At 37.2% G+C, this 27473-nt stretch overlaps 4 protein-coding genes across 8 annotated transcripts in view; 3 read left to right on the plus strand and 1 right to left on the minus strand.

Moving 5' to 3' along the window:
• Clk (circadian locomoter output cycles kaput protein Clock) overlaps window positions 1-5723 on the plus strand; it is a 38217-nt gene extending 32494 nt beyond the window's left edge. The window contains exon 18 of the mRNA XM_022059139.2: window positions 5375-5723. The gene's annotated coding sequence lies outside the window, so the exon portion shown is untranslated. The remainder of the gene's footprint in view (window positions 1-5374) is intronic.
• Klp54D (Kinesin-like protein at 54D) overlaps window positions 1-27473 on the plus strand; it is a 112148-nt gene that overhangs the window by 11809 nt on the left and 72866 nt on the right. The window lies entirely within an intron of this gene.
• Window positions 1417-5723, plus strand: LOC147874275 (uncharacterized). The gene is made up of 2 exons (XM_087346710.1): window positions 1417-1644; window positions 2568-5723. Exons 1-2 carry the CDS (start codon window positions 1551-1553, stop codon window positions 2750-2752), a joined length of 279 nt encoding a protein of 92 aa, XP_087202836.1. The 5' UTR covers window positions 1417-1550; the 3' UTR covers window positions 2753-5723.
• Window positions 6214-27473, minus strand: part of Myo61F (unconventional myosin 61F) — a 46577-nt gene continuing 25317 nt past the window's right edge. For all 5 annotated transcript variants that reach the window (XM_087346696.1, XM_087346695.1, XM_087346697.1 and 2 more), the window contains 20 exons: window positions 24609-24756; window positions 24228-24343; window positions 21612-21682; window positions 20725-20933; window positions 19303-19485; window positions 18857-19063; window positions 18309-18568; window positions 17823-17992; window positions 17370-17524; window positions 16122-16250; window positions 15393-15546; window positions 14023-14254; window positions 12626-12856; window positions 11957-12116; window positions 11324-11444; window positions 10648-10769; window positions 9759-9971; window positions 8869-8969; window positions 8093-8192; window positions 6214-6822 (listed from right to left, as the gene is read on the minus strand). In XM_087346696.1, the coding sequence (XP_087202822.1) occupies window positions 6808-6822; window positions 8093-8192; window positions 8869-8969; window positions 9759-9971; window positions 10648-10769; window positions 11324-11444; window positions 11957-12116; window positions 12626-12856; window positions 14023-14254; window positions 15393-15546; window positions 16122-16250; window positions 17370-17524; window positions 17823-17992; window positions 18309-18568; window positions 18857-19063; window positions 19303-19485; window positions 20725-20933; window positions 21612-21682; window positions 24228-24343; window positions 24609-24756 (3097 nt within the window). In that variant the 3' untranslated portion in view covers window positions 6214-6807. The remainder of the gene's footprint in view (window positions 6823-8092; window positions 8193-8868; window positions 8970-9758; window positions 9972-10647; window positions 10770-11323; window positions 11445-11956; window positions 12117-12625; window positions 12857-14022; window positions 14255-15392; window positions 15547-16121; window positions 16251-17369; window positions 17525-17822; window positions 17993-18308; window positions 18569-18856; window positions 19064-19302; window positions 19486-20724; window positions 20934-21611; window positions 21683-24227; window positions 24344-24608; window positions 24757-27473) is intronic.

Consider the following 27473-nt stretch of genomic DNA (forward strand, 5'->3'; position numbering starts at 1 on the left):
CAGTCTTTTATATACGTATTAGTACTACAAAATTATGCTATCCACCCGACCACCAAACAGATTTCGTCCAACTTCCGTTCGCCTTGTTTGATGTGGGTACAGAAGGACGTCATTTGAGATGGCTTCTATCAAGGTCGACGACGTCATCGATGATGACGGCATTTCGCATGCGCGGAGGATCATGCAGGGCTGTGGAGTCGGTACTAAAATCACCGACACCGACTCCTTCATAAAAGCCCAATAAGGGTAAACCTACTAAAATGGTAAATGGCACCATAAGAGATTTCATCACCACCACGTGAATCATCAGCCTACTTTTTAGACTTATAACATATATTTAAATATACGTCTAATGGTTATTGCAGAAAATGGATTGATTTTTAGACAGTTTGTGTTCTTAAGGTACCGGAGCCAAAGTTACAAAGAATTATTCCCACACAATGTGGCTCAACGCGTCGTTGAATCTCCGTAAGAGTCAGGCTCACACGGTATAGAAATTGTTCTTAAGATTTTACATCGAGGTCGGAGTCGGAGTCCGTACATCTTTACTGACTCCGACTCCACCTAAAATTGCATCCGACTCCAGAGCCCTGTGGAGAAGTCCGGGAGAATTTGTTTGGTTAGGTTAGGATAGGTTTAGTTAATTCAGGTAAGTTAAGGGTGCGTTATATAAGGTTGTTGTTTTATGATGGGTTGGGTTGTCCTGGAGAATTTCTATCGTGTTCATCGGGTGGTCGTTGGTACGTCCTGGAAAATTTCTTGAGAATTCCAGGGAAATTCGTGGAGAAATCCTGGAAAATTCCTAGAGTAGTGTCGAAGAAGTCCTGGAGACGTTATGCGCAATTTTTTTGTCATGGAGAATTGCTGGAGAAATCCTGGAAGGTCATTTGAAAGTCCTTAAGCGGTGGTGGGTTTTATCCCATGCGGGTCAGTTATTTTGGATTCGTTTACTTTGGATTGGGATAATTTACATTGGATTAGGTTGCGTTTTGGGTTAGGTTAGGTTCTATTTGGTTTAGTTGAGTTAGGTAAGGTAAGGTTAGGTTAGTTTTTTATGTTAGGTTAGATAAGGTTGTTTTGTTTTACGTTTGGTTAGGTTTTACCCTGGAGAATTTCTAACGTTGTTCGTGGGGTTGTCCTGGAGACGTGCTGGAGAAACAGGGCTGTGGAGTCGGTACTAAAATCTCCGACATCATTATGTTGTCCGTATGTTCTAACTTTTTGAGAAAGCAAACGCACTACATCGCTTGCCGGCAAATTTCTACAGTTTTCTAACCTGAACTCTTCTATTAAAATGAATACCGCAAAGAACGCGAATGTTGGCATTTGTGCATGACCTCGAGCGCGCATTATTCTGGGTAGTAGATATCTTGTCATGACTGTACGTATCTGTTCCCGCTACACTTCATGTAGAAATTTTCCTTTTGCTTACTAGATGGCAGTCAGTTCGTTAAAGTCGGAGTACAGAAGCGACAGCTTTGCGTTGAAGACGACCAATATAAAGTGTTTAAACTTAGATAATTCAGTAAGCCACATACAAAGTGTGAAACATGCCTCAGGGTAAATTGAAAGTTAAAACCAAGTTGCCAGCTAAAACAAAATCAAAGAAGAAAGTTAAGGGCCCTGCAGTTACTAAGAGAGGGAGTAAGTATAACCTCACCTATATTAATATTATATCAATATTAAATCTGAATATATTAGTGGTGAAGACTCATTTTAGGTGTTTTTGCATATGTGTACAGATTGGTAATCTACCTGAAACATATGACGTCCGTTTCATAAAATACGGATTAGGATCTTAGTTTTGGCATATCAGCTTGGTTAGTGTTTAAAATGGCCCCCAAGATTTATGTCCACTTGACCTAGTTAATTTGCAAAGAACGGGACGCATCTTGAATGAGGCTGTGTTTTGTTAAGCATTTCTTTGAAGAACCACTTTAATACTACTGGAGCTGAGGGACAATCTGCCTGCATCTCAAAAGTCTGTTAGTAAAATTACTGCACATCCCAGCTAGTGTTCAACATGTGATCCCCAAACAGACACATTTTGAGATAACTTATCCTGTGATGCTCATTGAAGTTCATCTTTGATTTACAAAAATTACATTGTGAATTTTGGTTTCTGAGGCCTCCAGATTGTGTAGATTAATTATGGAAACTTTGTTTCATTTTTCCCCAGAGATAAAATGAAAACAGTAAAACTAAGCTACATTTACTCTTGAGACCAGTTTAGTGCCTGGCCAGAGATGAAGCCCCAAACTTAAGACTGAGGGTATGAAAATGTTCTGTTCAGTCATTGCTGTTGCATCGTACACAATGAAATCCAAGTCAAATGTGATTGTCATATGGCCTCTGGAACCCTAATTTGAACATTTAGCTGGAGAGAAAAGAAGTTGTCTGTTGTGAGCTGGACCTTACCATGCATACAAAATGATGGTGTGGTGTGTGCATGTTTGTGTAGCTAAGATATTTTGAGTTATATCCTACATTAATAAGTGTTTATAACTGCTTGTGTAGGGTTTATAAATACATTCAATTTTTAAATGCTGTGTTTTAAACTTTTTCAGGTCGCCCTATTGCTCCCAAAAAACAAAAAAATCAGGAAGCACAAAAGCTAAAGAAAATCATAACAAAAAATGTAAATGAAGCAATGGAAGATGATTTGAGGGCTAGAGCTCTAGATGGAAAGAAGTCTCTTGTCTCAAAGAAATCAACTTCTGGTAGAGCCAAAGGCAGCAAGAAGAAAACGTGAATATTTGGAATTTGGGGTGAATTTTTTCATCCAGATTACCATTTTCACCACCCATCAGTCTTTGTTGTAATGTGCCTTACCAGTTTGAAATGTGTTGCATTATATTCTTTGAACCTCAGATGTAGGATTTAAACCTGTAGCACTGTACACAATTGTTGTTCATTGTGTAGAATATACAGAAATTGCTGGGCCCTGGTGTTTGTTTATATTAAAATTTGTTAACATTATTGCACAAGTATCTTGTATGTACTGTATTATAAAGGTTTCCATTTATGATACGCAGAAATGCATCCTGGAATATTGCCAAACATTCTTCATAGTAGAAAATAATTCTGAATACAGTTTTTCTCAACAATTTAAGTTCATGCTGATCAACATCTATATGTTTTTCTTACAAATGATATGGAAAATATTTACAATTTTTATGTTTCTGCCATTGATGATTGATACATTTCCATTAATGTAAATTCTGAGTAAATGTGACTTATTAACAAAATTGGAATTTTCATTCATTTGTGGGTTATTTTTAGAAACCTGAAGAGCACCTTTCACATTTATTTCAGGTTTAATAATTTTTAATATATATGTATTACCAATGTTTAAATTTCAGTAAATTTAATGTGATTGGCTACAGACTTCATATAAATTAGAGCATGTGACCTTGTGTAGGTGTGGGCCTGTGTCAGATTCACAGGTTTGATGATGTCAGGATCCAGTTGAGTCAGAATCAAAACTTAGTGAATAAGGAAAATAATAATCTCATTATGGTTTTGAGCTATGTTATAACTGTAGATTCATTCTGTCAGACATCTTGGATGCAAATTTCTTCACTCTCACCAGGTAGGCAGGTATGGATATAAAACAAAACAGTTTGTCCCAGTTATGTGGATGGAATTCTTTTTGTTAGTGTTTATGAAACATACTGCATTTCAGAAATTTTCAGAGTATACAGGCATGAAAGAAATATAAATTAACAACTGTTTTTTAATGTACCATATATGGGATTTAGCCAATTTATGTTTCTCATACAAAAATGTTCAAGGATGAACACATTAGCTTCGTTCACTTCTTAGAACACTACTTGTCAAGTTTCACAACAATATATTACAGTACATGCGAACACATATAGCATGTAATGATTTTATACTTATTGGGCACAGTTTTTTACTAATGTCAGACACACAAAATATATTTTTTTAGCTTTGCTAAAACATTTTAACAAAAAGTGCATATATATGTATCACTATGAATTTATTAATACGAGGTGCGATCGGAAAGTTTCAAGACTGCGCCTATAAAAACCCGTACACTTATCTCAGGTATTAAATTCATCCATCACCCTCGAAGTAGTTCCCCTGGGAGTGAACACAACGATCCCAGCGCCGCTGCCAAGCCTGGAAGCATCCCTGGAAATCTTTCTTTGTCAGCCTGTCAAGCACCATATGCGATTCTGCCTGAATCTCTTCTATCATCTCAAATCTCCTTCCCTTTAGCTGAATTTTCATCTTTGGGAAGAGGAAGAAGTCACACGGCGAATAAGGAGGGTGCGGGATGACGGCCATGGTGTTTGAGGCCAAAAACTGCCGAACTTTGAGGGCGGTGTGCGCTGGCGCGTTGTCATGATGCAGCAGCCAGTTGTGATTGCGCCACTTTGCAGGCCGCTTCCGTCTCACATCTTCACGCAACTGCCTCAGGACCCCACAGTAAAATTCAGCATTGACCGTCTGACCTGCAGGAAGAAACTCCCTATGGACGATCCCCTCCTGGTCGAAAAAACAGATCAGCATTGACTTCACATTGCTCTTGACCTGTCTTGCCTTCTTCGGTCGTGGTGACGATGGGCTCTTCCATTGTGAAGATTGCTGCTTCGTTTCCGGATCGTACCCGTAAACCCAGCTTTCATCACCTGTGATAACCTTAGAAAGGAAGTTGGGGTCGGTTCTTGCAAGATCTTTGAGCTAAAGGGAAGGAGATTTGAGACGATAGAAGAGATTCAGGCAGAATCGCAGATGGTGCTTGACAGGCTGACAAAGAAAGAGTTCCAGGGATGCTTCCAGGCTTGGCAGCGGCACTGGGATCGTTGTGTTATTTACTATTTTATGAGAATGCATCTTCTGTTACTTTTTAACAAATTCTCATCTCTGATACCACACTTTGATTAAATACTTATTAACAAATGTATTACATCATGTCTAAGTACTTTGCCATGCCCCATTGATTGAGATTTGCTGTTTTGTGGGCTTATGATAATATTTAATCATGCAAATATATTACTTGAATTGCTTGCATTTGAAATTGGCTTTCTGTAATGTACAGTCAGTCCATGCATAGACATGTTTCTGTTTTGCATAAAAAATATATCTGTAGTACAATTTTTTTAAGAGTTATGAGGTTCAGTACATTCAGAATTTCTGTCTCTTAGCTTATGAATTTTACTTTCAGTACAGTTTGATTATTTTAATGTCAGTAGTGTTTTCAGGGCTTTAATATTTTGTTTCTTTATTTGTATTCTAAGAGCCCATGTGTTTTTGTTTCTTTCATATGTCTTAATTTTCTTTCTGTTCTCAGTGACTCTTATGTTTTGTTATATTGGTTTTTTCTTTCTTTATTTTGTGTTTTCAGGTTCTTATTATGTTCTTAAGCTTGACTTCTCTGGTGAACCTTACTTCTTAATAAGTCAGACTCCCCAGACTATTGGTCTTGGCTTTAACTTCTGCCAGCCATGTGTCATGGCTTATGCACGGTCCAGCTGACTGCATGATGCAGTAGAATATCACGTCCTTTAAACACCACCTCCACTCCATGACTTTAGATAATTTGTAACAACTTTCCCTGAATTAAGGTACAATTAAAAAGTGGTGTAGGTTGGTGAAAAATAACATGCAGAAAATGTAGACATAATGTTTTAAAGTGTTTATATTGATTGAAAGTGCACAATTATTTTCAAATAAATTGTATCCAGAGAAACATTGATGTGTGTTGCAATCGTCTTTTGCCTGGAGACTTTGTTTCCAAACTGTGTCTTAGTTTAAGGTGTTATAATTTACATGAGCCTTTTGATATGCACTACAAACTGGAGTCACAGTGTCATACGTTTGAGTTTATACAATTTCTGTTAAGGTTAATGTTCAACCTGTTTCAGTAAATTGGCCAGGACAGAACTGTGCATTAGGAGTAAAATGCATGGAAATCAGAGGGGCAGATCAGGGTAGTAGATAAAGAACCATATACTGTCCAAAATGTAAACATTATTTCCCAGTGACCACTTGTTGGTCAGTCAACCACCGTTTATATGAATCCTTTAAAAATTCATGTACCTCTCAGTCATGGTCTTCTGGGTTGTGATGCTGCGTGGTCTTGCATGCACCTACCAACAGCAGTGATTTTTAAGGGATTCATGTAACTAGCAACAATTTATGATGCCTTTATTTCTAACATCTTCTGGAAATAGGACATAAATATTTCCATACTTGGTCCTTTTTATTCTTTCACATATATACAAGAATTTCTTCTTACGTCTATAAATACAATAGTTGTGATGTAACAATAGCTGTGATTTAATTAAGTACTGATAATAACAGGAAATTGTGTTAAATAATTATCTTCCTATCTGCATTACAATTGTATGATGGCACTGACCTTTCCATGGCAAACTGGCCTAAAATTCAGAACTTCAGCAAGGACCAAATATTTATTAGATAATGCAATATAAATTAAACATATGAAACACAAACCTGAAGAAAAAAGAGCACAAAAGTAGGAAAAGGAATGTTGCAAATAGAACTGTCATCTTACATCACAGAAATAAGAAGTAATCTTTGAAATATCTTGCCATAAAAAGGGATTATTCTGTGAAATTTGGGTCACACAAATATAGGCTGACATGTTTTAACAGATGTAATTTATTGTATTATGAATTAGTACTTACTAATGTTCTGAATCTGGCCAGAATTATTATAAATATTAATAACTTCTTCTCATCTCCATTTATGACAGTCACATAGTTCATTGTGAAAACCAGCAGTATTGTCAAACATTATTCATTCACCTAATTTTCATGGGGTTGCAACCTGTAAGCATAAAGTTCATGTATTAACCTTTGTCATACAGGATTTAAGCCCATGTACTATGGGGCTGCCCTCCAGACTATAACTCCTGGATTGATAGTTTGGTGGTAAGCTAGTGTGATGCACTGCCAGCTGATTCATGTGTAAACCGTGGCTTACAGACAATAAAGGTTAACTGACCTTGTTGTAGTAGACCCAAAACCCATCTTTGGACATTACCCTGAGATAGTTCATCTAGCTCTTATTTCCTTGATTTATTACTGTGACTAGCTATGGGCTGGACGACTGGGGTTTGATCCCTGACGGTGGCAGGGGATTTTTCCTCTAGCCTGTGTGTCAAGACCATCACTGGGGCCCACCCAGCCTCATGTCCGATGGGTACCGGGGCCCTTTCCCTGGGGGTAAAGCGCAGCCAGGGCGTGATGCTGACCACTCACCCCCATCTAGTGCCGAGGTCAAGAAAGAGTAGGAGCTATACCTCCCCCCCCCCCCCCCCCCCCCCCCACAAGCGACCTACATGGCGTGTAGCAGGACGGCTTTACATTACTTTAAGATCTGTTAATATTATCCCCCCTTTTCAGTTGTCTAAGTAGCTGCTTTCAAAGAGTTTTCCCCAGCAAAATTCTGCATGAGCTTCTCTTCTACAGTTTAAGAAATTAAAGTGCTTAGTTACTTTTGACATTGTTCATGAAGTTTATTAAAGATGGTTGCATGTTATATTCTTAAGCAGAAAAGAAGGAAAAATCAGAAGAGGTAGAATAAGAAACAGAAAAATTATAATCTAACCTTGAAAGATGAACATTTAACAGATGAAGATGGTATGGGTATGTCCTAAGGTGAATGTAGAATAATTTTGAAGACAGTTTTGAATTTGAATGTTAAAGTAAACCACCTAGAAAGGAGACAAAGACTAAGATAGGAACAACAAGTTAGGAAAGAGGTTACACAGAGGGAAGGAAGAATGAGATAAATGGAAAATCTTTGTTGTCAACAGTGCACTTAAAAGTAGAACATCATAGGAGGAAGAAGAAAGTCTACACATAGTTACAATAAAAAGTTTGATCTCTCTTAATTTAAATATAAAGATCATTGTTAGGTATGATTATTTATTTTGACATATAAAATTTCAAATTGCATGCTCTTGTGCACCATACACCATATGTTTAACTTACTCATGGATGATTCCATCTACTCAAGCTAATAAGGTGCTGAAAATGGCAAAGAAATGGAAAAAGTTATTATACTAAGGAAATTGGTAAGATATAGTACATACCACAAGGAGGTGCCCACTTTTACCCTTCGCAATGACAGGATTTGTTCCTGTTGTGATGTCAATGACTCCTTGCTTCCCACCGATCAGGTTGTGAGAGATGCTGCAACAATTCAGGGATATGTTAGTAAATCAGTTACTGATTTTTATATATATATATATATATATATAGTAAAATTTGTGTTTGATGAACATGTACTCCCTTTTTGTATTCAGGAGGCCCTAGGGTCAAATCTTCACCCACAGACCAGCTGTCTTGAGGTTTTTCATGGTTTTCCTCAATTCCTCCAGGCAAATGCCAGGATAGTATCTTAATTAGGCCATGAAAGTACCTTCCTCATCCTTTCTAGATTACTATGCATTACTTATGCTGTCATTCTATGTACAGTCTGAGTTATTGACAGCGTAATTAAAATGAATAAAAGAAAACTGAACATATGGTTATTTATTTTGATGAAAAATTTTATCGACTACTTTTTTCGAAATGCTGAACAGAAGTGGGCGTAGAAAAGATGGTTATTGTTGCTAGGTGGTTTGAGGCAACTTGACCAAATAGACTGGCACAAGTGTAGACTTTGTATAAGAAAACTGGCTGCAAAGGGTAGTCAAAATCTGCAATATTTAAATCTGTGTTTGACAAGGATCATTTATGTAATGTAACAAATCTCTTAGTTCTCAGTATCAATAGCATAACTGAAATTAAACTTTATGTAATAGAATTCAGTTTTTGTTAACCAAGTTTCTATAATATCCCCCAGTTTTCTATTTTACGCACTTACGTTCCAGGCTCCATGATTTTTACACTCTGTGACTTCTTTGTAACATCAACAATCTTGGTGATTGCTTCAATTATGTGATCCACCTCCAGAATTAAATCCCCCTGTAAATTAAAATTAGAATTATGTGTTGATTGTTTTCAAAATGCTCTTACACATTATGCAAGTTACTTTTTGTTACAATCTCTTCCTAATGTATAAGTCTGAGTAGACATGACTTACAGCCTGTTAGGTCAGGCTCACTAAACATATGAAAACTATAATGTATTAATCCTCTGTCACACAGAACTCAACCAAATATTTGAAGATTCAGTTTGTATCACTGTATTACAAGGATAACCTGCTTAATGATCTTAGGAAGATAATTTTCTCTGAGAATCATACAAAACCCATAAATTCGCCCTGAAGGTTTTTTCATCGTCATAATTGTTTTTGTTGCTGGTGTTAAGCTTAAATTTCTCCTGTGAGTAGGTATTAATCTCTGCTCATCTGTAGGTAAGACATCAGCTGTCTCTAACTCCAAGTACTGTCCTTAAGATGCTAACAGACAGTCAGTCATGAAATTCCCTTCCTTATAAGACACTGAGGACTCACTGCCCTGTTCACAAGAGTCTGTCATTGCTTCCCATCTTGAGGTAATGAATCCACACCTTCCCATCATATTTCTTTAAGATCAACTGTAATTATTATCCTCCCATCGCCACCGTCTTCCAAATCATGGTCTCTTGTCTGTAGTTGTGTAGGAGAGGGGTTTATTGTGGACTTGTACAGTATTAGAAAAGTATTTCTTTCCAGTCATACATACGAAATAAACACAGTATTTTGTAAATAACTGCAATTGAAATTATTGTAAAGGGAAAAAGAGGAAGAAATTGACATTTAACGTATTGTACCTTGTCCTTCTTGTATTCTGTAGGTATCCTGAGCAATAGAAGGTTGTCTGATTCAGTAGTAACCACCAATTCTTGCAGGATTTCCAGCCGAAGGTTGTGCTTCAGTTTGAAAGTCTTACCATCTAGTATATATAAGTGCTTGTTAGTAAGCAGAAGTGCTCGTTCCCTGGGCTTGTAGCCATGGCGATCATACTTTATGACTGAAGTTGAATACTGCAACAAAGTCAGTCATTTGTTACTGTACACTCTGAGCTACTGACAGCAGTATTGAATATACCACAAATAAATAAAGATCAACTGAGGTGGCAGTGCAGTATGAATTGATTCTTTTATAAGAACAGTATAACAAAATTTAGTTAGTGCACATTTCTGATATCCCCTGTGTTTGTTACATATCCTGCTCAACTCAGCCTTTATTTAACTGCCATAATAATATTTGACAAGGTATTATTGGCACAAGGAGAAAACAGTCTGCAGATAGCTATAGTGTCTATGTAAAATTTTGAAATACACCCTGAAAAAACAGCAATGACCTTCTAAAGGGGAAACGACTGGTATGTTTAAAGATAATGGATGAAGTTATTGAATAAGTAACACACTAAGTACTTGTGATGTGAGTTGCGTAGCTGTGACAATGACTATGCCAGTAAAGTTTTCAAAACATGTTCATCTTATGACTTTATCAATTAGGCAACTTAATGCCTGTACTGGCTTAAAATCCTCTTCCAATGTCACCTTGGTATTCTTCTTATTCTTCATAACTAAGAGGTGCTGTCAACTGTTGGTCTTTATCCATTCTGTTTGCTTAAAGACACATTTTCTGTATCTCAAGCACTGTAAGAAAATATAACAACATATATGCAACATTGTTTTCTGCAGAAGCACTCACTAGTATTTTATCGCCATTGAGGTGATTTTGCTGAAAAGTCTGTCGCAAGGCCTTCTGTTCCTCAGTGAGCCGGTCGTCCACAAATTGTGGACCAACACTTTGGGGGTATGACTTCTTCTTATCTGAAATATGAAAATTCTGATAAAGTTATACCATATTAAATATGATTCAACTCTCTGTTTTTCAACCTTTTTCATATGGCATCATACTAAAATGCAGTTCAGTATTCCATGCCACTATTGTAAAATTGTTTGTATTTATGTGACTTTGTTTATGTGCGAGATTATTATTATTTATGTAGTTTTTTATGTGAAAAAAGTTAACATTTTGGGAACAAGTAATATATTACATAAGATAGTAAGATTAAGAAGATGGAAATGTGGGCATGGGATAATAATTTTGGCTTGTTCGCTCTGTTATTGCCTCTAGATTTTCAATTTGAGAATACTCCCATGTAAGTGGTGTAAGTCATCAAAACATAAATTTAGTGTCTGATCATGATTTTATGCATTGTGATGCCATGTTTTTTGTAGGTGATTATCAACGTTTTGGAGGAACTATCACCTCCAGATTTTTCTTGGCCACTTAATTATTCTTTACTGTTCAAGAAATCTTTGTTCTTATAGTACCAAAGAGGGCAACATTTCATATGTGAATTATGTGTTGTGACTGATACCTTTGAAGATTGATTCTGCAAGAACTTTGAGCTGAAACTGCCTCTTCTGCTCCTGGCTTAATGCCAAGCGATATTTCCTTGAGAGCCAACTTTGGTGCAATTTATGTAAGAGGGCAGATGCCTACAGGGGGAAAAAACAACATTTTATTAAATCAGAGCTCATAATTACTATATTTATATTTGCTGAAATTTTATTATATTTAAATAAGTAATAAGATAGACTGCAGATTTGATGACTTGGTTTCAGTTTGTAGGAAGGGAATTTTTCTCTTTATGACACTGCAACCCAGAAGTACTTTGAAATCCACCCAGTCTCCTTCCTATCCAGCAAATACCAAGAGCATTTTCAGTCTTTCTTCTTTATTTTATATACAGAGGCTTATCATCATATATACCTGTCCACCCATAGTAACTTGAACTTTTTGTGTGATAAGTGATAGACAATTAAATTACTAATAAAGACTGAAGTACGTGTAAAAGCAATGTGTTTGGAACAGGGTGTTTAAAAATACTAGGCATTATAATGACTATTTTAGGTGCCATTTATCGTTGAGCCCTGTTTTAACCAGTTCCTATAAGATTCATTCTCAATACAAAAAATTTGTTAGATTCTTGTATAAGGCAATTAATTACCTCTCTGCACACAACAGGATGAGAGGGCCAGGATGTGTCCAGCAACTTGGTAGGGAGGTTCTTAGAGAGCCGAATCAGATACTGTGCCTTGGCCAATTCAAGGAATGCTTTGTTCATATCTGTGACTTGGCCATTGCGTGTTATGAAACCTTTGATGAAGCTGAAAAAAAAACATAAGATTTTGGAATTAATCATGATCACCATAAATCAGTAGTTCTCAATAGATGGTCTGTGGAATATAGTTGGTCTCTGGCTTGATTTACACCAATCTGAAAATTCTACTTTGCATTTAATGTATGTATTTTTACCAGAGCTAAAAGAGCTACTGTTTTACAACTTATATCATCATCATCATCATCATTATTCATTTATTTTGTTACTTATTAATGATGTGTTGCCCAACTGGTGATAAAATCACAATGTAATTAATTTTTTTATTATTAACATGTTTAAGTATGCTAGTAACAATTAGATTAGTAACCTGTTATACTGTAGAATGTGAGACAGGCAAGCAACCAATCTTCAGAAAACTCAATGTTGTTCTACCAGTGTCAAAACAGGAATGGTGCAATAACCCACAAGATGATCATCCATATTCACATCTCTGTGAGATCCTAAAATCCTACAGAAAAGCAGTATCTTTATTATATCTGAATCATTAAAACTAACCTTCTGATGATATTTACAGCTTTGTATCTTCGTTCAGCCTGCTTTCTTGCAAGGAATCGTCGTGACCATTTCTCAATAGTAATGGCTGCCTCTCGCATTTTTAGGTATCGCAGTCGCTGCAGACGACCTTTCCAAATCTTCTGAATAATTGTGGCAATATAATGTTTCTTTGCTTGGAATGCATCTTCAGTATCAAAAAGTGTTCTTGGTGATCGAATGAAGATCTTAGTACTGGTGAAAAGAGGTAGAAGTTAATAAGAAATATAATGTAGACAAGATTAACATAATTTTTATTTTCTTTGGAGTTTGTCTTAATGTGAATTAGTATGTAAAGCCATAAATATTCTTCTTGAAGACTAATATTTATCTTATGGTAACCCGACTACAAACGTTTTCAAGTTTATTCATTACTTAGACTGGCTGGTTAATGGATATAAAGTTGACTCCACTGAAATGGTTATTTTTTGCTGTAAACGCATTAAATAAATCAAAATAACTTATAACTAAATATAAATTTGGTAGCGACAATTCCTCCACAGCAGATGTTTTTACTGCTAGGTCCCCATAAGATTTAGAGTCCATGTTAAACTTTAGGTTTCCTCAGTCAACCATGATCTTCATAATCACCCTATCTGCCCTGTGGGTGTCCCCACCAGCTTCTAGTCTTTCCAAGGGTTGGCAGAGGCCAGATCGTCATACACCATACCTGGAGAAATTAGAAACCAACCAACCATGCTGCCTCAATGGTTTCTTGGATCTCAGACCAGATGTAATGGTTACACCGTCATAACTTTGTTTCTTGAATTAGACTTATGTTCTTCCTTCAAAGAATGCACTTTGGTTATAGCATCATGACAGAATTTCTTGATTAGGTTGTGGCATTTTTCATGCTGGATTTAAGGGTTATATTAACTGTGGCTTGGTTTACTGAACTAGGTGTTGGCATCTTTGTCATACCAAATGCAATAGTTATACTGAATTGACATTGCTATGATAATGTGGTAAACCATGAGATGATGAGACTGATATTAAGATGAGAAAGGCTTTGCATTGTACATCATACTTCTTCTACCACTAATCAGAGTTTAAAATGTATAAGAAAAAGAATGCATGTTTCAGTATTTGATAGTTGTGAATCAGAAGAACTGGAAAATTACAGATAACACATGGATTGAGATGTTTTTAGCAACAGATACAATATTTTGTTTTTACTAGTTGGAATTATGGATTCAATTTTCCGACAATAACACGTGTTCTAAAATGATAAATTTTTGTTATAATTCTCAGGAAAACGTATGTACTACAAAGAGTTGACAGTTACTGTTCATATTCCCAGTCAGATTTGAAAGTCCTGTTCCATGGTACTCTTTAATATTTAAAGTGCATTTTAAACTCACTTGCCCATTCTGTATTCATCTTTCTCAAAACCCAAGTGGCAGACTATATCCTGGACACCTTGCTTTGGTGGACCATGATAATTTGGCCATGTGTTGGGAGTTAGGCACTTGTATCGCTGTAGGAACATTTCGTATGGTCGTCGGTATGCAAACCCAGCACGTCGTACACGCAGGTTTTCCATCAGACCCAGGTACTTAACTTGGTGAGTCACTATCCTGTCATCAAATATACCTGCAGCATAAGTAGTAATCTTATGAGTGGTCTGAGCATGTGCCAGTACAATGATGGAGTTGTTCATTCTCAAAGTATATTTAATATATATAGTGTTTTGGGAGTTGGCTCTACCCTTGTCCATTGTCAGAGGTGTACTTAATATTCATGGCATTTCAACAGTGCCACTATACTGATAGACGACACTGCTGCCAATAATATAAGTACTAGAAGCAACATAAAAATCTGTTATGACAATCAGTCAACCAGATTGGTTTAGAACCAACTACTGAAATTTTGTGTATATTAAATAAAGCTCAGAAAAAGATAATGATGAATATAATTATTTTCTCAGACTTTGAGATACATCTGAGCTTGTTTTAGAATAACTGAAAATGAGGAGGAAGAGTGTTATTTTGATACCTCTGAAGAAAAATCATATAGGAACACTGTGTGACACATTGACTACTGTGGTCAGAAAGTTCTGATTAATGTATACTCAAGTATGCCACTGTAATTGGAAACTTTTCGAACCTAACACTATGATTTCTTAACAGTGCCTTCCACTTTGTTTTGATCTTTCATATAGAGTAAGGACTGTTGTTTATTACAGTGCCATTACTATTGGCACATGACAGAAATCAGTATTTTCATCAATGTTCACTTGGTTATGCATACACAAGGGAACTGCTCATAAAACTGAACATTGATCAAAATATTGATGTATGTAGTGTGCCATATACTAGCAGGGTTGCAGTATTATGAAAAATTACAGTCTTTAGGTAGGTACCAGAGCCAGTCTGGACACAGTAGCTAAGAGAAAAATCTTTTCTCTCTACTGAAAATTGAATTCCAGTCATCCAGTCCACAGCACAGTTACTATACTGACAGAGCTAACCAGCTTCATGAATTGGAACAATAGACAGCAAATAATTAATGTTTTCCTTAAATCATGTTTCTCAAAATCCACCAGTATCACAGCATGTTAACTTGGCTGCAGTCAGTGTGTTAGATCATGAGGTGTCTTATGTTTCTGCATTTCAGTTGGTAAAAGCAAATAAGTGACATCTACACAATATTAGAGATGTCATTATTTCATTATGGTTATGCACATATTGGTAGATTGATGACCTGCATTATGTCACTAGTATACACACACCAGATCTCTGATCATCATTTGGCTTGATACATCGAATGTAGGATGGTTCTTTGTTCATGAGGATCTCCATGAGCTGATTAAGACTGTTCTTGAACTGTGTTGCTGCAGTGTCTGGTCGCTTTTTTGTCATCACATCACTTACTGGGAACACTTCCTGTTACAAAAAATATCATTTTATAAACAATGTTCTTATGCTGCAAATTACAATTGCTGTATTAAGCCAGTGTCCTGTGTTAATGTTGTTTGGAAGAACAGTATTTTATACAAAAATAATATTTATGTTGTACATTACAATTACTATTCCTGTTTGGTAAATAGTATTCCACCAAACAGGAACATAATGAGGTCCTGGATCATGTTCGTAAAATCCTACCAATCCACATTATCTATGCCCTAGTCTCCCAAGTGATCCCTTTCTGTGCGACTTTCCAACCAATTATGATTCTCATAAAGATGCATAACATAAATCATCATTTGCAAACATTTCTTATCCATTAGCAATGAATCTTTAAATTCCACCAGGATTTTTATTAACCAGCAAAATCTAGATCACCTGCTTGAGAATTACTCTGTATCATTTGGTTAATTAGTCATTTAATTTCTTTTAAATAAAGGCATGTTCATGATAAGTTAGTAGTATTTTAGTATCAAGAGAATCAATATTATTTGAGTTATATCTCATAACAGAATGTATCTCTACTTTTACATGAATAAGCAGATAGTACATACTTTTGTGATAGAATTAGTAGTTTCACTCATGACTTCACGCAGATCCCTGAAGAGAAGGTCATTGTTCTTGTCTAGGAAACCATCTACATTGTATATGACATCTCCAGCATAATGCTTCAGACAGAACTCCTGAAATTACAAAATATTCACTTTTTGGTATCGATTATTCATCACCAATGGACAATTACAAAACACACTTCTTTCTGTAATTAGGACGCATGGTCCCCTTTTAATGTCAAGTTTAGGACAGGAGGTTTCTGGGTTTTGGACACATCTTATTGATCATGATTACATTTTGCTTGAAGGCAACAGTGTGCGTTGAACAATGAAAGTGAGCAGGATTTTCACTTGGTTTCAAAGAACAATAGAAAGAAGATTGTTAACCATATATGACATTGATTTGAAATATGACATACCTGAGATTTTAGAGAAGAGCAGCTGTTACTCGTGTGCTGTACTTTTTATGTGTTCTTACAAAAGTGCACAAAAAAAAGAACACATAATGAGGATGTAAAATTTCTTTGTTTGTCACCTGCTACATTTCGTATCTCAAAATACTCAACCGAATTTGGTACTGGGGTCTACAGTTAATGTTTGGCAAATTTAGTTTTCATCTATATAAATCCAATAATGTCTCTTTTTTGTATGAAGCTGAAATCAAGCTGTTATCATTTTTCTCAGAATATGCCTTACTGTATAACATGATATGAAACATAGATCTGAGATATATATTTTAAACCATTTTCACTATGACATATATTTAATCCTTTAAAGCCCAGTGGTAACTGTATGTACCACCTCCTTTAATAATCAGTAACGTTTTGCATTTTGGTCACAGAGTTGTAGGATGGATCTGTATGATTCTCATAGTACACAGTGATTGTTTACTGAAAACAGCAACAAACAATTTATCTTTCTAATACGGATGCATTGCATTTACAGCTTTGTAGGGTTAATATAGTAAGCATGTAATTTGATATTCATAGTATTTTCTTGTTTAGCAACATTTAATTTCTATCTGCAATAAATAAGTGGATTTCAGTTGGAGTCATCTCTCCATTCCCGTCATAGTCAGAACTGTATTTGTAGCATGTTTTGAATATAATATTTGCCTTGAAAATATGAGTGTGGTTTGTGCCTGTTTAACCTCTGTTTTCCATACATTGGAGTATTCTATAAACTGTAATAGTTGGAAATTACAAGCACAATAACAGAAGAGTAACAATGAATCTGAATTTTTGAACTTACCTCACGAGACATAGATTTCTGCAAATCTTTTCCAGCCTTCCTGTGGCTAATGTAATGATCGTGGCTTGACAAGTTCTCATTCATCTTGGCAAGGAAGCTCTTGTCAGTTGGTTCACCAGGTCGGAGACATTCCTCATCCATGAGGGATATTATTCCTGTGAGAGTATTTGCTTCTATCAACAAGTAGGCATGTTAAGTTTTTACCATTGCAGTTTAGTATCCCATTCAAAACTCGTATCTTCACTGAGGTTTCATTGAAGAAGTTTGGTCGGTGTGAACAATTGATAGCTGTTTAAGTTATAATTACAGAAGATTTATTACAAGGCTGTCTGATCCATGTCACTTTAACATAACCCGACCTGACCCCCGAGTAAAATTAACTGCTGTCTCCTTGTCAATTGAAGTAGTTTCAAATCGTTGAATAGTAATAAACATTTTAATAACGCCACTTACCCTTATGCTTCTGCTCAATCAGGTCACAAATGACCTTGTTATTAAAGTATTCAACATGTTCCCATTCAATGCCCTCCTTCTGGTACTCCTCCTGTTCTGACTTGAGTGTTAGTTCAATGAAAAGTTGCTGAAGCTTTTCATTGCAGAAGTTAATGCAGAATTGCTCAAAACTGGAAAAGAGATGCAAATTATGTAATTTAACTGTTCTTATATTTGCTTCAGAGAAAAAAAAAAGTTTCCATTAAATAAAGGGCATGTCCTTCCTCATTAAATTTAATTTACTTCATTAGGTTCTTGCGTAAATGCTCATTTTATTTATGACACATAAAAATAATAACTACAGTACGGTGGCTTCATAATGTGTGAAAGATACCTTGTTAAGACATGATTAATTCAGATGTAACCTCGAGAAGATTAAGTGTAAGAAATGTAATAATGCAGAAAGGAACATAAGTTCATGGGGAATTAACAACTTATGTTCCTTACCTGTTTCTCTGAAATATTTCAAAGCCATAGATGTCTAGGATCCCCATAACTTCTTTCTTCTGACTCTGTTTTGGCTGTAGTGATGTGTTTAGTCGCGTCACAAGCCACGTGAACAGTCGATCATATACAGCCTTTGCTAATGCATCTCGCGCATAGATTGCCATCTCTCTGGTCAGTGGGGAGGTCACCACATCGCCTTTGGCGTCAATAGTTCTGTGCGTGAAGGCTCTGTCCAACTTGCTTGTTGTACAGCCCAATAACTGCAGACATAAACAATTTGATCAAATACAAAAGAAATACTTGTAAATAAATATTGTTTGTCAAATAAGTTTCTTGTGTCTTAATTCAAATTATACACTTAATGGCATAATGAACATATTTAAATACTGATAACTGTAAAGCTAAAGTTACCCTTGTGCCATAAAGGAATGTGGGAAACATTGAAATAATGCTTCAAATATTGGAAACCTTAGCCCTATATGAATGTGAATGGTAATGTTACCATTTCGCACTTATTAACTTGCAGAATATGTTTGTAAGTTACTTACTTTTGATACAGCTTCAACACACTCAGGTTTAAGGATCTGCGCTTTGCCCTCCTCCTCTGTGAAGCCAACGTTGCCCATGTGCAACACACTGGCAACTATGGCAAATATATCCTCCTGCTCCTGTTCTGTCAGTTCAATCACTGTCATAGCCTTCCTTACTTGCTGAAATTGCTGATGGTCATCAATCGTATTCACTCGCCCTTCAATCTGTACCAACCACACAAATCATGAAGTCTTACATAAAATCTTAAAACCTTGCAGTGTATTGATATATAAAATAATGCATACAAACTGTTTACGTTTTGAAAAGTCACTTAGTACACATACACCTACATTTGAACAGCGAATCTTATTGTGAAGTCTGGATTCTCAGTGGAAGATGGAGGATGAATATTTTAAGGATCAGATTATCAGGTTTTTCTGTTATTTGTTGGTTACATACTTACACCATGAGTGAAGTAGAAGTATGTGTCCAAATTTCTCTTCAGATGAAGCTTGGTAAGCATTTCATCATCTGCGCCTGCTAGAAGCTGATAAAAGATGTGGAAATTTCGTTCCCTGGGATTCTGGTGGATTACTCTTGACTTCTCAAGCAAGTAATTAAGGATATTTCCTCCCACTGGGCTACCCTAAATCAAGAAAGCAATCCTTTATGTATTGTTAGTTACTAACTATATGGAGTGGAGACCTTTGTGAGGAACTGAGCTTCTCGGCCAGTCAAGAAATCCTCAGCCTTGTATAGAATATGCAAGTTCATCACACAATAGCCTGCCACTAGACACTACCCTGAGTCTTTGTAATCTATATTGAATATGAGTCAAGTTGGCAGGCAATAATTAGTTGTGCCATGGCAGTTATCATCACACGGTGAGAACTAAGATAACATACATCAAGCTTTGCAGTCGGTACTGCGATAATGTCACATGGATGAGGCATTTTGTTGGATTTATGACATTGAAATGTGTTATTAGAAAGGGCAGATCATCTGCAATGAAGTCATCATAGTGAATAATGTGATGGCAGTAATTAAACTGGGATACTAGCAACGACCCGTTCTTCAAGTTCCTGAGCTCTGCGGGTCCCAACTTTTCGTTGGCTTGATCTGTAGACATTTTGGTAGGACTCCTTGGACGAGGGATTGGCCAGTCGCAAGGCCTCTACCTGTACACAGGACAGAAAAATGCTGACAAACATCCATGGCTTGAGTGGGATTCGAACCCACGGTCCCAGCGACCAAGCGGCAGAAGGACCACGCCTCAGACAGCGTGGCCACTGCTGACCCAATTAAACTGGCTTCTAATAAATAATGCTATAGATGTAGGATTATCTTAGCATTACAATGAGTGGCAAGTCACAACACTGAATGAAGTTTTGTACCTTTTTCTCTGTCTGCATAGGAAACTGTCACTAATGCACCATCTTGTTTGATTCCAACTTTAATGAAAATAGATTGAGTGCTTCTGCATGGGAGATGGAAAACAGATGTGTAAGAATACAGAAACAGATTCTGAGGCAGTGAAGAAGATAGAAAAATATAAGTCCTCGTATTCATTTCAAACCTTTTTACTGCAGTGACTGATTGTTTAAAAGACAAACTAGTAGAAAGATGAAGAAATTGGAAGATGGTAGCAGATACTTGTACAAGTGTGCATTTCTGTATCCTCAGAAAACAGACTTATTTTAGATCTTTCATTAATTTAATCCTGTTGTGGTTATTGGGACAATTATTTTCAAACTTATTTCTTCAAGTATGATCCCAGTGGAATGAAACTTATTTTCCATTTTGAAATTCCAAAGATAAATTTATGAGAAAAACATGCAACACTTTCTTTATCTTGAGTTTAGTAACAATACAACTATCAGTTTACCAGAGAATCAAACGAAATATCCATATATTTGCCGAAGCGACTCGAGTTATCATTGCGGTTGGTCTTGGCGTTGCCAAATGCCTCCAGCACTGGGTTTGACTGCAGAAGTTTGTCTTTCACTGTTTCCACCTGAGCTTTGTGGCCAGTTGTTGCTGCAATAAACTGCAGTACTTTCTTTGATGCCTCCGTCTTTCCAGAACCCGATTCGCCTGCACAAAATAGAGAAACCAGACTTAACACATTAAACGTTGGCATGTATTCCTGATAATCATGATGACAACGATAACAGCAGTAATGCTATATTCAGTTCAGTACCAATTTTTAAAATCACAATTAATTTTTAAGAATATTTTATTCAGTAATCTTTAGGTTAAGAATACATTTGGAGAACAGAATGATTTAAAGATTTCAGAAAGTGCTGGTATTCAGAAGAGATAAAACTAAGGGCAGTATTTCATGAGATTTTTGACAAAGGGTGTTGCCAATGTGTCCTAATGAAAATTAGGAAAATTCAAATTCAAATTGTTCTTTGATTAATTTTATTAATTTAGTGAAACAGATGCTTAGAAAACAGGCCCTATTTTTAGATGCATATATTTATGTGATATACATACGATAAATTTCTATCAAGATCTTTGTAACAGAAATATCACAAAACCAACTGTGCCTGAGTTACATAAATATGTACGAAACCCAAACTATTTAGTAACAATTAAACTAAGTAAACCATTGGTCCACGGCTGGACTTAGCAAAGAGTCTGCCTTAACACGAAGCACATTCATAAAGCAGAGAGTTAAATATAGAGAAGTTTGCCACATGAAGTATCCTCTGTCAATTCTTAAAGTGATCTGAGAAATTGTTATTGAATAATTCTGAGAGAACAAACCTGAAATAAGGATGCATTGTCCTCTGTTTTCTTCTGTTAGAGACCTGTATGCTGTGTCTGACACTGCAAATCTGAAACAGGCACAAATTAAAAGCATGAAAGATACTTGAAGTTTGCTGCTTTGAAAAGGAACCTACAAAGAAATCGAAGTTCCAAAATATAGATTTACATGTCACTCTTAAAACAGCTTAGCAAGAGTGAAAAGGTGTTTTCAACCTGTGTGCTTCAACCCATATCCTGAATTCAGGATTCTACGGATGTGTTCTTTGAGATGTTTCGTACTTGGTTTGTCTTGATGTTCATATTCATACCCTCATATCCTATTTCTTTAACATACATTTTAATATTATCCTACCATCTGTGGCAAGTCTCTTTCCTTCTGATTTTACGACTAAAATTCTATATGCATTTGTTTTCTCCAGGTGCCTGTTCATGTTTCAGCCATCTTATTGTGCCTGATTTGCTCTCCCACGCCAATTTATGTTAATCATTGCCATAAAAGTCAGTCATATTTATTTCATTTACCTTGAACACACCAATCACTTTGCATACGCAAACGAGTCCCACAGCAGCGCCCAACAGAAGGGCTGTCATGAGATAAAACAGGGTTAAACTCCTGCTATGGACGTTTGAATATTTATCATGGCATCACATCCAGACCAGGTATGGGACCCACTCATTCCCTTCTGAAGACACTCTTTTGGGAGAGGCAAAGTGGCCGGAACCCGAAGCTGATCATTAACCTCCACCAGTGGAAAGTCATGAATGCATAGAGCTTTACCTCCATGCATTCTACATAATAGTACAGTGTTCAGATTCAATGGCAAGTTTATTGTAGGTCTGCGTTAAACAGTGATCTCATTCAGTATAGTAGCTACAGCTTAGACGACAGGGACAGAAATTTATTCATCGCCAATGTCGTGATGGTTCTGGGACGAACCAGGAGATAGATTATGGAGCCCAGCACTCAGGTGTGAAGGTGATGAGGGCGTGGAAATTCATGCCACGCTACACCAATGGCGCTGTGCTTTGGTTCTGCTATTCAATGCCCGCTGTTATACTTTCGTTTTAACCTCAAACTTCTGCGGACATAACCGTCGATAGGTCGACAGGGACACCAACACAAAACAAATAAAATTATTGCTTTGTACACTGACACCTTTTATAGACGTCGGGAGGATAATTTATAACAGAACTGCATGGTGGTAAGCATTCATCAGACTTAATCTTCTATTAATTTCTTCGTGAATGCAATTTTGGTTTGCTTTCGTCGTTCCCAAATGTAAAAAACCCGTTGTTAAACAAATAATCAGTTTCTTTTTCTATGACTGGATCGATATTTAGGACGTCTTCTTCATTCTTCTAGGCCACAAATTAATTTCGCGAATAAGTGGTTAGTTGCTGTAGCCGACCCCAGTTGAGTGCATGACGTCACCCCAATCTTCCAACTTCTTTCGTCCCACGTTAATGGAGGACTAATGAGATATTGTTAGTTTTTGTTTCAACTTCGCCAGTCGACGAATCCAAAATTAAAATATGAATAGGCCAATACCAAATGACAGTTTTTTTTTTGTATCTAACGAAGACTAAGAAGATTTTCGTTCATTATGGTTCCACCACACCTGAATCCGACGTTGAATTTATGCATTTCAGGCGAGGAACGTATTGCAGTTTGGGAACTTGATAAAGACAGCCGATATTTCATTCAGACAAGTAAATTCGAGTGTGAAAGGAAACGAAGAATCTTTTTAACAATATCAGTAAATCAGACTGTTATCTAATCGATATTAGAGATAAGATACATAAATGCAGTCTACATTCTGACCTTCAGCACAATACCAAGATCCATCCCACTCTTATCTCTTCTTTTACGTGGGGAATTTTTGAGAAATTGTGCTTACATGCTCTTGGAATCCAGATGTTGCGTACGTGTCCGGCTGCTGGTTTTTGTGGCTGATTCTCTGAATTGGAAGGTATCTGTTCTCCCATCCACGAGGTTTGGACGTCAAGTGCTTACCCGAAGCGGTTGTCTGATATTTATCCACAGATAATTCATGCTCCAGCATCGTTTCTCTCATTGTGGCGGTGTAAAGCATGCCAGAGGGGGAAATACCACCTGGGAATTCGATGTGGTGGCAGAGGGAATACATCAAAAAACTCATGATGCCCACTCTCCAGCCGGAAGAGTTCTGATTTTGAAGCAATAGTAGAAGGAAGTCAGACTTAAAATATAAAATAAACCTTTTGATGGCCGATTTGTTCATTTCGTAGATTTGCCACTGAAAATGGTTATGGCTGGTTCTACTAATGCAGGGAAATTGTTCGTTTTGCGACAACTATGGGAAAAAATCTCTTCATCGGCTGTTGATTGACGGCAGAAGACGTTTATTTCGCTAATCTTGTGGAGACTAAAACCAATGATACGCCAAAAAAATTATTATTCAAAGGCAAGTTATTTCGCGGAGGTACACAGAGTCTTGCGTAACTCGGAACCGACCTACTGGCATGCGACGGCTATGTTTTACGTTGTGACTCATTCGCTAGCTGCCGGTCGTAGCAGGTTCCGTGTTAAGTTGGACACACTGTAGTACGTAAATGTTCGTGTGATCGACTTACATGTGTGGTGGAGCCTCGAAAAAGTGCGTGTTCCGGTACTGTTGTACTTCATCCTGTGTGTAGATATTGAGGTTCTTGTAAGGGTTAATAGAGACCAGCACTTGTCCGATGTACGTCTGCAACAAATAATTTATTATAAAGTAGTGTCTGCATCACCAATTTGTTTAAATAATTTTATTTAGCACTTTTGCTGGGAGGCTAATGAAGGTCCATTTTAATATTATCCTTCCACCTGCGCCTCATCTCCCATAAATGCTAAATGCCCTTCTTTTCTTATCACATAGGTGACCAGTGTCAACTATCAGTTGCTTTCGGCCAAGGGCAGGTTGGCTTATCAACACCATGTACGCCGTAGGCCTTGTGACGCTGTTATCTACTTACGTATATGAGGTTTTCCTTGAATCGTTTCCTGAGGTTGCCCACGAAGGCTTCTTCACTCTGGAAATTTTCTAGCAGGACGAAATCTTGCACTCCGACCTTGTCCCTCGCGTGTAGGTCTCGCTCCATGGCACCTGTAGCAGTGCCTGACCTGAGAACCAAAGGTGCAACCTGAGTAACGTCGTCCTGTACAACCACGATTTGTTTTAAAGCGTGCTCCAAAGAGATATTTGGGAGAAAGAGTTTTCCGGTGAGGCCAATGTTTTAACCCTTTGAAGCCGAAGATCGTCTAAATATTATTTACGAATCCAGACCGTACCGCGAAGAAAACACTACACCTCACCATTACGAAAATCAGCTGGTTAACCCTTTGAAGCCGAAGCTCGTCTTCATAATATTTACGAATCCAGACCGTACCGCGAAGAAAACACTTCACTTAACCATTAGAAGTCGAATCAGGCGGTACCACATAACATAAGAACATCCCGGTCGAAACCTTAAAAACACGAAAAAACTCTATTTAAAAGAGCATTTCAATATGAAATGTACTAAAATGAACCCGCATATCGCTAAATAAGGCAACGCTCTCATTTCCAGGAATGTATTACTCATTGTCGGCGAAATTACGTGGGTCACTTAGCGGAGCGCTAGAAAATAGGCTGGCAACGAGAAATGGATTAACTAATTGCCTCAAAGACATTATAACGCTTAAACTGTATCACCTACTGATTATCTCTACTGTCTTGTTACTCTGCTCCAAGACGTGTTCGTACGTATGGGAATTTCCCGACTGGCATCCAGTAGGTTGGAGCAAGGTATAGCTCCTTATCCTGCGTTTCTCGAGTTCTGTTCCAGAGACGTAATAGAGAACCTCACATCTCAACAAATTCCAACTCGTTACTAATTATTTCCACAGACAAACGAGTAGTGAGTCATGCGTTACTACCCATTAAGTGAAGGTGAAACACGACCATCATTATTCCATTCACACGATAACCTGTGCACACTGCCTTACGCACAGCACCATGAATGCGCGTAAGAAGAACGGAGGTTCAACTCTTGTGTCTCTAAACTTATAGATGTGGGTGAGTGGTTATTTTCACGGTCTGGCTTCTGGTACCCACTGGAGCCTCAGCTGGCGCTTACGTGCCCTTTCCAGCGTCCGAACTACGGGCGTCCAGTCCGTCACTTTACTCACACTTAGAAATGGAACATTTTCATGGCAACAAATTTTAAATTGTCTTAATCGCACTTTACGGCATTACATGACGTGACACTTTTGAAGTAAGCCTAATGCGGAGGCGGGCAAAATATGGCACAGCTGCACAGCATCGAATGGATGGATACTAAAGGATGTTTAAGGCGTGGCCTATTTTAATGTTCTCTTCTAGAAATTGTATGGAAGACGTGAGGAAAACAAAGATAAATCTTAGTCTGGACAGTCCATAGCAGGGTCGAGATTCGAACCCAGGACCTGTCTAATCGGGAATGCTGACACTCGACCGCGATGTCCGATGGAGTAAAGTTCAGTGTGTTAAGTAGGCTGTGGTCCAGTTCATCAGTTGCAATTCGTCACCCGTTAGAAATACAAACGCCTTTCACCACACAATCCGTCTATCTCTCTATCTGGAATTTAAGAATAAACTGTAGAAGACTGAGGATGTTTGAGAACAAGACGCAGGGGCAATTTTAAATTACGACCAGACTAAATTCGGAGATTGTTTGAGATTTGTAGCTTGGTAGACGTTTGCTGACGTTTCAGAGGTGATTTCGGCCCCCATCATCCCAGAAAATACATATCTTTGGAATGAAACACTGCTATGTCAGAACTAAGACAAGTTTTTTTTCGAACACCCATCATATGTAGGCTTTGTGGAATGTGTGGACAGAGTAAAATTTGGACAATCTTCACGTTAAGTAACGTTGGTAGTTGATACTGTCTGTTTACAGGTCTGAATATTTATCCGCGTCTAGTTATGTAAAATACTTTCGGCCAGATAAGCCCAGTTTCCTCTGAAATCAAGATTGTTTTCAACCGAGGAACTTTGAGCAACCTGTAGTCACTTCAAGAAGTATTCAATAAGCCGAGACAGATGACAGATAAATAAATGATTACGGCAAGATAAGATAATGTAGCTGTTGCCAGTGACAGCTACCACAAACCAATAAGGGCCTCATTATGGAAACAAGAAATTCGGCGACGCTTGAAGTTACCATTCCTTTACGTGGTTAAATAATCATTATTTCCACTACCACGCGCTCTGTAATTATTTCTAAAATGTTAAATGCAAAGTCTACAAGAAAATGCTTCATACACGTCTGATTTAGAATGGTTATTATTTAGAACAAAAGCCTGAAAGGAAGAGACCACTGGAGAGAGACACAGGCGTTAATGGGAGGATAATATTAAAATAGATTTGGTTCAAGAAAGGGTTCAGTGACGGGATCTTGTGGACACAGAAATGAATTTTTTGAGTTCCATAAAAAGGCAGGGAATTTTTAACTAGCTGGGTGACTGTTAGCTTCTCAAAAAGGACTGAGTCCCACGTAGTTATATGAACAATCAAGTGACTATTAAGTTACGCTGAGAAATATTTTAAGCTTTAGGCCTATATCTGAGTTTTTTTTACCAATCGCGAATAATAGACAGTTTTAATATTATCCACATATTGTTTCCAGATGTTAATGGTTACGGTTAGCTCAGCCTCTTATGTCTCGTGCCCGTATCACAGTGATATTGTGTGATTATCGACCCACACGCAGGAGAAACCAAGTTGTGACATCGAGATAAAAGTTGGCAGATTTTGAAACGGAATCTTAATTACACTTTGATCTGGAACAAAACTAAGAGTTTAGTCCGGGGGTTCT

This window comes from Zootermopsis nevadensis, unplaced genomic scaffold (assembly GCF_977971745.1).
Source record: "Zootermopsis nevadensis isolate Lab colony 2312 unplaced genomic scaffold, Znev_1.0 Znev_ptg000010l, whole genome shotgun sequence".
Taxonomy (NCBI): Eukaryota; Metazoa; Arthropoda; class Insecta; order Blattodea; family Termopsidae; genus Zootermopsis; species Zootermopsis nevadensis.